This window comes from Acipenser ruthenus, unplaced genomic scaffold, assembly GCF_902713425.1.
Source record: "Acipenser ruthenus unplaced genomic scaffold, fAciRut3.2 maternal haplotype, whole genome shotgun sequence".
Lineage (NCBI taxonomy): Eukaryota > Metazoa > Chordata > Actinopteri > Acipenseriformes > Acipenseridae > Acipenser > Acipenser ruthenus.
The window spans coordinates 1-14,634 of NW_026707859.1; the positions used below are offsets into that span (position 1 = coordinate 1).

At 35.4% G+C, this 14,634-nt stretch overlaps 1 protein-coding gene across 2 annotated transcripts; it reads right to left on the reverse strand.

The window, feature by feature from the left end:
- Positions 1 to 108: 108 nt before the first annotated feature.
- Positions 109 to 10,218, reverse strand: LOC131728474 (pyroglutamylated RF-amide peptide receptor-like). Of its 2 annotated transcripts, none has more exons than XM_059019446.1 (5): positions 10,065 to 10,218; positions 9,139 to 9,509; positions 4,361 to 4,519; positions 3,154 to 3,215; positions 109 to 792 (listed from the first exon to the last, which is right to left on the reverse strand). In XM_059019446.1, exons 2-5 carry the CDS (start codon positions 9,494 to 9,496, stop codon positions 553 to 555), a joined length of 819 nt encoding a protein of 272 aa, XP_058875429.1. In that variant the 5' UTR covers positions 9,497 to 9,509; positions 10,065 to 10,218; the 3' UTR covers positions 109 to 552. The 2 variants fall into 2 exon arrangements, with proteins under 2 accessions (XP_058875429.1, XP_058875428.1); XM_059019445.1 differs by lacking the exon at positions 10,065 to 10,218 and adding an exon at positions 9,926 to 10,054.
- Between the last annotated feature and the right edge of the window lie 4,416 nt (positions 10,219 to 14,634).

The window sequence follows — 14,634 nt, forward strand, 5'->3', positions numbered from 1 at the left end:
TGAGTTAAAGAACTGTTAAGTTCTAGTTGCATGCCACACATATCTGCATTGTAGCCAAGATCAGAAACAAAGTGTCTTTATATTACATAAGAACATTTACAAACAACAGGAGGCTATTTAGCCCATCTAAGTTCGTCCGGTAGCTGATTGGGGTAAAAGATCCAAGTGATTCTGCCTCAACAGCATTACTAGGTAACCCATTCTATAACCTCACCACTGTCTGTATAAAGTTATGTCTCCTTCTCTCTGTACTAAGTACATCTCCACTTAATTTCCAACTACTGTACACAAGTGAATGCCAGTAAAAAAAATAAATAAATAAAAAGTAGCTTGCTCTAAAGTGACAGAGCAGTGGCAGTGACTCATACTTCTACTGTATAAAGACGGAATGACAAAAACACTAAAAAGACAACTGGAATTGAAGAGCAGCTACAGAACTTGGGTGAAAGCACCTTAACACAGACTTCTCAAAAGATAAATAAACACTGTACTGAATAAATGCACTAAGAACCACTCAGTAGGTTCATATACAAATACATTGTAGAGTTATTTCTACCTTGTAATCTTGTTGACTTCCCTGTGGTTCATTGTGTTGAATACAGAGGAGTCCCCAACACGCTTCCGGATCCAAAGCTCAAAGGATATTCTGGTGTAGAGAATCAGCATGGCAGTCAGTGGTAGGAGAAACAGAGCCACAAGGATGAAGGTGGCATAAACCTGGCGGTGGGCAGGGGAGCGCCAACGTTCCTGACAGCACACATGATGGTGGTCATACAGGAAATCATATTTCACCTACAACAAGAAATTATTTCAAAATTGGTGCGAGTATGCACAGTAACTTAAGAAATTTGACTCAGTTTCAACGTATTTGTTTTGGTAAAGGTGATTTTGGCTTTCCAACCATTTGAAAAAACAACTAAATAAAATGTAAACAGATACAGTGGACTCTCGCAAATCCAAAATTTTTAATCCAAATTGACCTATAATTCTAACACAGGACATCATAACAAAAAGCATGCTGATGGCAGCTGTAGAAACCAAATTTCCATGTTAGAAGTGTGTCAAATATGTACAGCTGTCTCTGTATTTTTTATTCAAAAGGCTATTACCTATTTTTGACGAAATATAACTATATAAAAAGCATAAAAACATAAGACAAGACATTTTTAGTATGGTACAAATTATGATCAGTATGCCGAACTAATCTGGTCCTAACGTATACTGTACACATCTGTGAACTTTCTGGAAAAGTACACCATATTAACTTATGAAACACATATCTCAGTCTGGAAAGAAGCAACTGAGGAAAAATCATGTTCTCTCTGTAATGGTTTCAAAAATAAAAGTCACACTTAATGGGGGGTCGTCAATACATGATTGCTAAGGCACATTTTCACTGAAAGGAATTTAAACATAGCTGAGTTCATCTCTCAAGTCTCATACTCAAGTCTCATTTACGATGAAACCTTTCTCTTCATTAGCATGTAGACGCTCACCCTGGATATTATTGTATAATTAATAATACCTCATGTATTTCCTATTAGCACTCCTCACAGCAGATTTAGAAACGCAATTTTAACAAAAGAAACCAATTAATGTTGCAGAATCAGACGGATCAATTTTGGTCTCTTAATTTGAAAGTACTGAACAATATAGCTCTTTGGGAAACAAAACAGTGGAATACTGCTAATGTACAATATGTATCTCTACCCTGTTCACAGTTTCCCTATAATTCGTAATCAACACACACTGAATCCTCCTTGTTCCCAATCATTTCATTCATAATCTTGTTTGCAAAGTGTGAGGATCACAGATTGTTTAGGTTGAGTGAAAAGGGTATCAGTTAAGTGAATTGTGTCCTTGGTGGTATCTCAAAGCTAATGTCTATGTTTTACATGCATGCTTTTGATAATGGTTAAATATTTAGTCCCAGTTGTATACATTCAGTGCTTGGCTAACTTTTTAAAAGCTTAAATGCTTTACAGATATAAACACATTCTGAAACACATAGGGGTAGTTGTAGGCCTACAATGTACAATTCTCAAAGTGCACGTTTTGTTGTATTTACTAAGAAAAAATATGTTAATGAAGACAGCCGCAATATACTAATTTAAATATTATTTGTGTCATTTTAGCAAGATCTCTAGCGAGAGTTGTGCAACATTTTTTCAAATAAAATAACGTCAGTTGAGTTGTTTGTGGTTTGCTGCAGCAAAGAGTGCCCGAAGGATAACGTCTATACATGTAAGGGTGCAAGAATCGAAATAACATTGTTTTTGTTAAATGTAAACGTCATCTGACTGTACAATGCATTCCGTTCCGTCTTCATTTTAGCTATTTTAATACTGTTATATATATATATATATGTAAAAAATGAAAGGTAGTTTAATCCCATCAGATTCTATAGTGGGGCCCCAACCTTCACCCCCAAAAAGCTTTTCATAATCATACAGTAGCCCCTCGCTAAACCGGACATGTTTGTCCGATATAAGGAGGTGTCGGGTTTAAAAACAATACAATACAATCGCACAAACATTCAATCTCACACACTATTGCTCCCAACATGCTGGGAAAACCAGAAATGTTATAGAAATTTGTTTTCAAGGCTTGTAAGTACACCCTGACTTTAGTGAAAATTAGGTACTTGGGTGTTCATCTCAAATACATTGAGCACAACTGGCAACACACAAGAAAAGGCGGAATGGGAAATGCCAGCAACAATTGCAACTGTTTAAAACATGCTTTCAAGTGTTCTTAACAAATTGAAGCAATTGTAAGTGTCGCAATTGCCCGCAGCTTTAGTACATCTCATTACAATATTTTTGATCCCTGTTTTTGTGAATTTCTACAGGAACGTCCAGAATTACATATTCATTTAAGGCTAAAGCGCAAATAAATAAGAACTGTCTGCACTGTCTGTCTGTTAAAATGACGTTAACAGCGTTGCGTTTGTTTAGTAGCCTACATTTCACGCTATAATGTTTGCGACAGACGCATCACTTTAGTACATCTACCCCATAGTGGTCTGGATTTAATCTAACCTTTGATCTAGCACGTAGATTTTTTTTTTTTTAAGTAACGATAACATGCAAGATAAAGTAATTTAGTGTACTATGTGATGATTTAAACAACCCTATTCTGGAAGTATCTTACCTCTAGCTGCTGTACATACAACATCGGGGACCCTAATATTACAGCAGAAGCCCAGACCACTCCTGAAAATAGAGGGAATATAGAAGTAGGTCATGATTAAATAACACACACACATAAATATAAGGATATCCATTACACAAGAGTAGATGCTGGCTCTGGGGATCAACCACAGTGCGGTCTCCCCAGCGCATCAGCATGACAACCGTCTGGATTGAGCTAAGTAGGGTACATCTCTGGGGTCTTCAAGTGGGCACCTTCCATCCTCAGTGTTTCGTCGACTAGCCCACAACACCTCAAGAGGGCTCGACGGTGAGTCTGGCGTCCCAGCATCACCCCCCTCCGTCCCCACTCAACTCAGCCGAGCTTACTTACCCGTACATCAGCGTTTCTTTCTATATATATATATATATATATATAGATTACATAGGTACAGGTATATAGACAAATTGTGAATTTTCCATTCAAATGATTGGGTTTTAACAAATGTCCACACACCCACAGCATCATCATTTCCTTTTGCATCCAACCACATTTTTACTGTCAAAGGCTACAAATGCCAATGTAAATGCTTAGTTTTTTTTTTAAACTCCTACATACTTCTACATTTTTATGACATTTACAAAAGAAAAAAAATCAGAAGTTAATTATACTTTAATTAAATACAAAGAAGGACCATACTTTTTTTAGAAAAAGAATCCTCATTATTAGTCATAGGCTTTATAATTGCTACATGACATGCATCAAGGGATCACCAAAGGAATACATATATCGCAAAACAGGAAATGTCTGTAATTATGCTATTTTTGTGGATTTTTAAAACACAGAATTAGTGAAATATTTCATGTTTTGCAGTATACTTAATGGTTCCGATGACAACAACTGTAAATATGTGGTTGCTTCTAGCAGATTAATCCATTTCCAAAGTAAATGAGTTTTGCTCCACATTTGGTTGCTGTTTAAAATCTGATCGACTACTGAGACCCATTATGTATTCAGTTTATACACCAGGCCAATTTATTTGTTTTATGGGTTGATGTATGGAAAAAAAGCTTGTTTAAGCAAATTGACTTTGACTTTCTCTAGTACAAGCTATGCATTTGCTAAGAAAAGCAGCATAACAGTGTGCCTGGATATTCTGTTGTTGGATTTGAATGAAAAAAAAGTGATTTAGCGCTAGATCGTATACATTTACATATATAAAACATACCTAGAATTTTGTACACTCTTTTTGATGTGTACTGCCTTTTCATTTTCAGTGGGTAGACTATGCCTTGATATCGCTCCACAGCAATACAAGTCATGGTAAGGATACCAGTCACTATGGCTGTGCTCTGCACGAAAGGGACCGTTTTGCATACATAGACACCTGGAAACAAAACAGCAAATCAAAGTTAGTGTACAAAGTAATTTGTGTTGTGGAACTATATTCTTTTTTTTTTTTACCTGTTGCACATATTCCTCATATAAGTAAGCTGCATTTGATAGGTGGCATATGCCACTTAGTCGATTTGATCAAGTTGTAGCCCACCAGGATAAGCCATAATTGGAATTGTTTGGCACATTTAACAGCACTAGGGAATCACCATGTTACAGCATTCTATTTGCATTGCAGTCTGAAGGTTCAATATTCCTGTGTAAATTCTTTATTTATTATAATAGTCTTCTTTATAAGAAGATACACTCTTATAGCATATTCAATATGGAGATATACACATGAATGTCTGTAATTTACCATTTTAGTTGAATGCATGCCCAATTCTTTGTTGTCACTTGGTATTATATTATTATCTTGATGTCACAGGTTTTTTGACATCCAAATAAATAAACAGCTTGGGAAAGATATAATTCTGATGTGTAAAGTACTTTCAGTACATCAGTATGTATGTATGCCATACATCCCTTGATTTGTACACAGTGACTGTATACTGTAGAGTGCAAATACATTCTGACTATATTGCCAAGGTGAATGCAATTCCTAAAATTAAATAACTGTTGTCTCTATTGACCCTCCCATGCAGGTGCAAAGGGAGAAATACTACTAAGGTATTACTAAGCACTGCAAAACATTTCCTGAGCAGAAACTGCATTCGTTACTAAGCCTGATAAGTAATGATCTAAGCAGAAACATCAATAGAGAATAATACCCTTCAAATAATGTCCGCCCTATCAAGGGTCAATAGTTACTGCCTTTTTAGTGGAGGACCACTATGCAATCCAATATGCCATCGCTATAGTCTATTGCAGCATCTCTTTTCTAGTGCTGGCATTGCATTATTGTTAAATTTCCTTTAAAGGGTGGCTAGGCTAGGCTAACAAACACATTTTAATACAAATGCAAAACTGTATTCAGGGTTACCTTTAATTAAAATCAATGAAAAGAATGTTGAAACGACTGATTGAACAACACATAATGCTATGAGCTGTTATGAGGCTGCCAGTGTAACCAAGGCTCTGAATGGTACATAAATCCATTATGTGCAGCTTTAGCAGCATCAAGCCTTGATAATTATTCAATGATTGATTGAAAAAAGTGATGAGGTGGTGAGACAGAACAAAATGCCAACCCTTACCTAAATAGCCTTTATATACAAGCTATCCGTCCTTTATGTTGCATTAAAGCCATTGTACAATCCACATAAAACAACATAATATAGCTCCTGTTCTCTACTTCAAATATCTCAATTACTCCTGCCCCCCCCCCCCTCCCTCTAGTACACAACTTTCTCAACAATTAAAGGTGGAGTGCCCCTAGAAAACGGTATAATGTTTAAAAAAAATGTTATTTGGAGTAAAGCTGAGTTAATTTTTCCATAATTTTTCTTCACTGGGCAGCATCAAGTTGGCACAGGTCACCACCTGTTGCCACTATAGGCGTTAGGAGTCTGCCCTTTGGACAGCTGAAATGGCTTATAGGCAATGTAAACAAACAGGTTCAACAACAACGTTTAGTGTCTGTGGTAGTATGCAAAAACAATAAACTAGAAAACACTCTCCCAGGAAAAATGTAACATGATTTGGGGACACAACAGCTTTAAAAGATATGCAGTTTCCCTGCTCTAGAGAGGGGAGACACATCCTATTGAAGAGTCATGGAGTTAGGAGGGTGATGCCATAGTTTGGTGGTAGAAAAGTAGTCTGATTTGTATAGGAAACAAACATGCAGGATAGCTTTTACTTGCATTTCTTATGAAAGAACTGCAATTTTGAAAAATGACATTTTATTGATTTAGCTATTCCCATGAGGTTAACACTATAACTTTTTCATGTCCTAATGTGTGCATCACTGTCTGGTTTTTCTTCAGAGGTGTCTCAGATATATCCTCATAGGCAGGGCAGTAACGGATCAATTAATGTTCCACTGCTGTTATGAGAACATTACAAAATATATTACACTATAACCTGCATTTTCAGAATCCTTATAAAAAATGTACTGTGACATACTCCACACTGCTGTAGGGCAGCAGTGTGGAGTAGTGGTTAGGGCTCTGGACTCTTGACCGGAGGGTTGTGGGTTCAATCCCCAGTGGAGGACACTGCTGTTGTACCCTTGAGCAAGGTACTTTACCTAGATTGCTCCAGTAAAAACCCAACTGTATAAATGGGTAATTGTATGTAAAAATAATGTGATATCTGTATAATGTGAAATAATGTATAATGTGATATCTTGTAACAATTGTAAGTCGCCCTGGATAAGGGCGTCTGCTAAGAAATAAATAATAATAATACCATTTTAATAGCAAAGAAAAGTAAATCACAGTGAAATCATGGTAAAGCACAGGGAATACATGGAATAAGCATAGTAAACTGCAAAACCATTGTGCAAATTTATAGTAATAAACCTCGAGTCCAATTCGGACTCAACTACTAGGGAAAACAGCTAATGACATAACATAGGGTTTAGCGAGGCTCCCTCATCAATGACTAATAATGTACCAGCTAGCCAATCATTTCTGCAGTCCCCAGTTGGAGACTAGCCACAATCTGCCCATTACATAAGAACATAAGAAAAGTTTAGGAACAAGAAGAGGCCATTTGACCCACCAAGACATATCCCTTCTAGCACACCATTTGCTCCTATTAAAGAAATTTAAAGAGTAAGTAGCGGGGTTCTGGAAAATATAGTGTTACACGTCCCGTGTTGCTACAACTGCGGCCATTTTGAAAAGAGCTTTGAAACAGACTTTAAAGTTATAAGTGTAAAAAGCTGTCAGGATGTTAACAATGAAATTAAAGATTACAGGTACATTATTCAAGCAGTGTTTAGATTTTAGATCCTACTTTCGTTACGCCCCCTCTCATTATACTCGCTGTGCTTAACTTGAATGAATGACTGGCATTAATTTTATCTATACCATTTAGGATTGTATAACCTTCAATCAAATGCCCTGTTACCTTCTTTTTTCTAGGCTGAAGAGATATCATTATTTTAACCTGTTCTAATAGCTCATACCATAGTATCCTGGGATCAGACAAGTTGCCCTTCTCTGTACCTTCTCATGCAATAATGTCTTTTTTTGCAGTGAGGTGTCCAAAACTGATTCATTATATAGTCTTTGCATAACTTCCCTATACTTGTATTCAACACTTACATACACAATATAACCTGTCATTCTATTAGACTTTTTAATTGTCTCATAACTGTAAACAAGAGGGGGTACACCCCTGACAAGCTACACACATTTCTTTTATTCTTACTTTTGTAGACCTTTCCTGTACCAACATGATTTCTGGTGCACTTTAAATTCTCAGAGATCCAAAAATCTAATTATCCAGCTTGTCAGGTAGTTGGAGCACATTTAGAAATTGTCACAAGTTTGGTTAATGTTAGAATGTCTAGATTGATGTGGGAAATGTCACTTTATTGATTTAGTTGTTCGCTTGAGGTTAACTCGATTACTTTTTCAAGCACTATTTGTGCATCGCTGTTTGGATTTCACAAATGCATCCAATAGACCAAATCATATTTTATTGCAGAAATGAGAATTCAAAGTTCCAAAGTCTAAACATGTAAGTTTGGTAGAAAATGTATGTATCTTTTGAATGAAAGCATTTATGGAAAACATACATAAAGGGAATAAATGTGGAGATTTTTTATTTTTATTTTCTAAGAATGTAATTGATTTAAGTGCTCAGTCCAAATTGATAACAAGTCCACAGAAAATGGGGTGAGATTCATTATCAAATCACGGGATTCTAGTTGCACATAAGGGTAAAAAAAAAAAAAAGATTTGCAGTTGTAATACAGACAGCACAAATGGTACATTTTAAATACAAATTAGAAATTAATTTCTAGTAGTTAATTTTGAAATAGTATTAGAGCTAAACCCAGTTGTGTTCCATAATGAATCTTTTGCTCAAAGAGAGCATTAATTCAATGTATTTTTGGATTAGATTTTCACTTTCCAATTTCTACTATTCATGTTTGTTATAAGCACAGGAAAGCCCTAAGTATAAACAATATTGAAGAATAATACTTAACTGTTAAGACACTTTACAGTGCATTACAAGACAGCTTACAGAGCAAACATGTTATTGAAATGACAAATTAAATTCACAGCATTTAATGACAACATATAATATTTTTTTTTTTCTGGTGCACTGTTAATGATATTATCCTATTAGTTGCAATTCCCTTTTTTTCTTTATTTTTTTTTTTTAGTTTTTGCTTTAACCTATAATAAATAAAAGGCTAATTTATTTTAATTTTATTTTATTGCTGGAAAAATACTTCCCCCACATTTTCGATGAAGTTGATCTTATGGATAGAGACGAAATACCACTCCAGCAGTATGCATCTTGTATTTCACATTTAATGCAGGTTTTGTTTAAATCAAAAGGTTACATTACCAACATACTGTATTTAACGGGTATACAAGATTATCAATTCCCAATTTCACCTGTAGTTCTTTTAGCATTAAATATGTCAATCAGTACGGTTTTCAACCTTGAATCGTTTCAAACTATATAACATTACAGACCACTTACCTCCCAGCCACTCTGAAGAGATGTTTTGTAGTAAAGTAAAGGGTATGCAAAAGAAAGTAATCAGAAGATCGCTCACTGCCAGGGAACAGATAAAGATGTTGGTAGCTGTCCGCACTGTCCTCTTTCTGATCACAATGTAGACCACCAGGCTGTTTCCGACAAGAGCTAGGACAAATATTATAACATAAATAACAACAAAAAATGTTTTAGCACTGGGAGGCAGTTCAGGGCTGTAGACCAGAGGCTGCAAATTGTAAGTGTCTATGAAATCCTGACGCGAGAGGTTAAAAAACTCCAAGAGCTGCTTCAGGGACTCGGGAGTAATTTTCAAAGATCCCATTTCATCAGAGGCATTCATTTTCACGGACTGTCTGGATAACAGAAAAAAAAAAGAAAGAAAATGTTTTTGTTAGAAAACGTTTTTTGGAAACATTATTAGGCTATGTATGCGTTAAGCGTTTTGTGGAGACATTGGTTAACCTCCCAAATCGAATTTAAACAGTAAAACAAATGTTGCACGTTCGCTGGAAAAAGCCCAGGTGTAAACCTTACAGGTAATGCTGTGCGACTGTGTTGTAGTGCCGATGGTTTAACATGTAAAAATGTAACCGATTGAAATAAGGTGTTGCAAATTTGTAATTGTTTAACAAACAATAAAATTGTAAAACAGTGTTACGTATTTCTTAAAAAAAATCTCTAACTATAAAACGTGAGTTAATTTACTAGGTCAAATTAAGACTGGTTTAATAGGCTATTCCAAGTATCCCATGCTTCCCAAACAGTTTACCGTATAAAACACGTTCTTATGTTGCTGGTTTTAGATTATTTTAAACCCCATACACCCTTTACATTTTCAGCTGTCTTAGATTGCCATTGAGACACCGTTCGATAAAATATCACAAATACTAGTCAAATAGCTGTCATACAGGGGAGGGACAGTGTCAGATGCGCAGCAACCGGGCACAAGAGAATTTACTAGCCTACTCCACGAGTTAGAGAAAAATATTCACAGCAACTAAAACCAAGTAGGCTACCTTGGACGAGGGCAGCTGAATGCGTGTGAGGGCATGTTTTTGAAAATGGCAAAACATGTTTTTGATTGCATTTTTCTTCAAATAATTAAAAGAAAACCACAACTCAAGACCATTTATACCCCTACTCTTTTGAATATGCAATGATAAGGATGAGAACAAGATTTTTCCACTTGTGTCATATATATATATATATATATATATATATATATATATATATATATATATATATATATATATATATATATATATTACTATTCTGCATTATACTAATCATCCATGCAACTTGTTTTTATTTCTCTTAATTACTCTCAATTTTACCAAAAAATTAAATAAATCCATTAATATGTTGTTAATAACCGAAAGTTGTCATTATCAGGGTTGCTAATAACCGGCATTTACACACTCTCTCTCTCTCTCTCTCTCTCTCTCTCTCTCTCTCTCTCTCTCTCTCTCTCTCTCTCTCTCTCTCTCTCTCTCTCACGTTTTTGGTCAAATACATTTTAGCAAAAATGTCTGTTCTCAATAATTTAAACAACATTGAATCGTCCTTTGACTGTGTTGCAATAAGCTATTAGTTTGATTTCGTTCATACTAATTAATACGTTTTTCATTATTTTTGAAAATGTAAGAGTGTATGTCATCGCTCATTTTATTCCAGTGCAATTCTAAATCTCTCCGAGTGAAGAATTTCACTGCCTGAAACAGGGAATATAGGCTAAAAGTTAAGCGTCTGATTGCGAGATAAGTGTCTGATGATAGCTTGACCGGCATTTAGAAACTTGCTGATAGCTTGACCGCAGTGCATCACTAACCGATTCAGAGTACAGTACGTCCTCTCTGATTAATATTTAAATCTATGGTATAAAAATGAAGTGTGTTTGTTTTCACTAATGTTAATTCATGAGTTCGATATCAAAGCCTATGCGAGATGTATTGTATGGAAGCTGTGTCTCTGCGCCGGAGCAGACCTGGCTTGAGCTTCTTAAAAATAACCTGACCTGTTGCTGAAAGTCAGATGACAAACACAATGATTAAAAAAAAATACTGTATGGCGGTCGTGCTCTGGAGATCTAGATGTTCACTGAGCGAAAAGAAATTGCTAATTGATATTCGCTGTAACTTGAGCTTTTCTTTATCATGTGCTGTGAGCCGAGTAATGGTTCATTAAGTCCCGTGACCGTTGTTGAGGGTGATGTACTTGTGGTTGCAACGGTGTTGCTCCATTAATTAAATGTCTTAATTGAGAAGCATGTTAATTTTATTTAAACAAATGTATCATTGTCTTTTAGCCTGATTTAACCAATTCTGCCAATGGTAAATGCTTTAAGGGTCAAGTGAATCTTCATAGGCTACATGTTTCCTGTCCCTCCAGTGTCTGTGAATACAGCTACATTTATGGACCTGTTTGCTGACTGTCCAAGTTCATATGCTGGGTACTGTCATTATGGGACCTGTAGGCTTATAGTTTTGGAGGCTACTGCATCTTGTATAAGTGTTTTGGGTTCTCCTTTTCTCCCCCATCCCTCTGCTTCCCATGAGCAGTTTACAAACCTCTCCCCTATCACAAGTTTTGAAGCTTGTCTTCATTTTTTTCTTCCCTCAATAGCTGTCCAGTTGGTTTTATTGGAAGCTGGTGCCAGCATGTGAATCTACTGTCATTTTTTTTTTTTTCGGAGGATTCTGACACACTGACAAGCATGTGGTTGGCAGCAATAACTGTTTGTTGCTATAGCTTTGATCTTTACAATCTGTGTAGTAGAAGACACTAGCCAAAATATTGACTTGTTATATATATATATATATATATATATATATATATATATATATATATATATATATATATATATATATATATATATAATAAAATAAATAATAATAGTTTAAGTTCTTTTTTAATGCCATTTTCCTTGCCAACAGTGCAAAAAGAGAAATTATTCATAGAATAGTTTTGAAAAATTTGTCGCTGAACTCCAGTACATGAATGTCTTCAAGGTAACCCTTTTAAGCTTTTTAATGATGGCCATAGATCAAGGAAATCTGAAATTGCATACAATACCCAGCATAAAATGACCAGACAATCCACCAAAAAAAAATTCCATCTCTTATTTTGACATGTCATTTCTTGTATATTCCAACACTCTTTCTTTCTTCCCCCACAGTGAAAGAGCAGAACTTGACATATAAGTTGAATGTTCCAATAAATATTTTAAGTATTTTAATTTATTGTTTGTTAATGCCAGGTACAACATGCCTGCCCCCCTCAAAATTGAGCTGGAATATGTTCTCAGCTATGTGTCAATTTAGAAATTGTTTACTTTACAAATATTAACTTTGCCAGCTGTTGCACAAATGTTGGTCAAGGTAATAATTAACTGGGATTGAAGCATTTCTTAATGAATGTTACATGAGTGGGTTATAAGCTTCCACTGTATTACTGTTGTCTGGACTAACCTTTTAACTTAAATGTTTTTTTTTAAATAAAATGTTATATTTACAATCCAGTCTTTGCTGTTATCTTTCAATGTATGCCTATCATGTCTAGAATATTCTGTATCTTGTCATCAATATTTCATTCTTGTCTCACCTGTCTGGTTATCAAAGAGTTGTGAATTCAGCCCATTTTAAACATTTGCATTCCCATCTTGACAGTAAACAAACTTATGCAGCTAATTTAAGAACTACAGCAACACCTACTGGGCTTAAATCCTAAAACTGACATCAGCATATACTTCTGATGGTAATTATTTCAAGACTGGACAATGCCTAAGGTTGGTCTCTGCTCATGGTGGAACAAGGAAGACAAGACCATTTCTCTAGTGTCTGTGGAAACCCAGGTAGACTTGTTTATTTTTAAAGTACAGGAAGATGCAGTGTATGAACCACTCTGTGATTAATTTCCATATGCTTATATCTTCCTTCAATCCATTTACAAAACAAAAGCTATTATCCTGCTTGACCTGAACATTGATAGTCTCTCCTACCCACTCCTGCTCCCCTTGATTATCTTCTGTTTCGTTATCTGCCCCTTGTGCTACTTTCCTCAGGATACAAAATTACAGCCCCTGCTGTAGTAGGCTGTGATACTTGTATAAGTGAATCTGATAGCCTCATCTCTTCAGAGAGGTTTTAGTTTCATGCCTTCTGACTAATGTCTGTTCAACATAGTAAAAGCTGATTTATAAACTTGAATTGCTGGTATGCCTGAAGTCTAATTACAGTAATTACCATCTCCTTAGATGTAATATTTTCTAGTGTGTTTATGAAAGTGCAGTGTAAGTTAATGTGTTGATTTCATGTTTTCTTTGAAAACAGGAGCAATACATGAATTTCTGGAATTACCATGAAGCCCAGAATTAAATTAAATTTTTAGCTAGAGAAAAAAATCGAGGGCAATGAGAACACAATGAATGGAATGAGGGAGAAGGTAGCTGTAGATGAAAGAAGGAAATGAACAGATTACATGTTCAAAGGGAAGTGTTACACTTTCATCTCCACCACTAACATTTTTGTTAATCATGGACACTGCTTCTGGGTTTGTGAAGGTTATACTGCTGAAAGAGCAACTGAATTAACTTCTTGTCATCTTTGCATTGCTAACTGTTAAACCCACTCATCACACCTCAAACGATTCCCCCAAACTGACCATATAACCACTTGACCTGGCTTCTGGTTGCACAGGAATACATCAGCCTAGAATACACACTAAATCGTTGAATCACCTTTTCAAATTATATCCATGTACTGTTGGATCTGTATCCAGTATCAGATGTGCTGATGAGACAATAAGATAGTAAAAACATGCCTTTGTTCTTTGCTGCAAAATATGTCCTGTCATATTCCTGTGGTCATTGAGATATACATGAGATATGCAGTAACAAATGTATGTTCTTTTATTGATTGAGAATGTATATGTTTAAGGGAAAAAATAAATGTAGTGCGCTATAGCCACTTGACCCTGTCCTTTTTACTACCATGACTACTAATTTATTAGATTTTTTTTTAACTGCGTACCATTAACAGGTGCTTTATTACTCAGTAATTCAACCATCAGAATAGCTTAACTGTAATATGAACTTCTTTCAAGGTAAAACAAAATGTGTCTGGTAAAAGATGTATGATTCTTAACTGAAAATCAATTCATTTTCAAAGAAAGGCTATTATAATTATTATAAGAGAAGTATGTTTGTATTAAAAACTTTCCAACAGTGGAATTCGATGTGATCTTAAGAAGGGCAAGATAAGGATTTATTGAGTGAACTGTATTGAGAGATATATGTTTTTTGATACCGAGTTTCATTTACCCTTATTTGTTCTGAAGTTATGCAATACAATAAGCATTTCTTAACACAAGACTTGAATGGGATTACAGGAGATAAGGAGTGTATTGGATTGGTCATCGGCTTTGGTTAGTTTATAGAACCCTGATTGGGAAACCCCCACTATATCTGTGCAACCTATTACA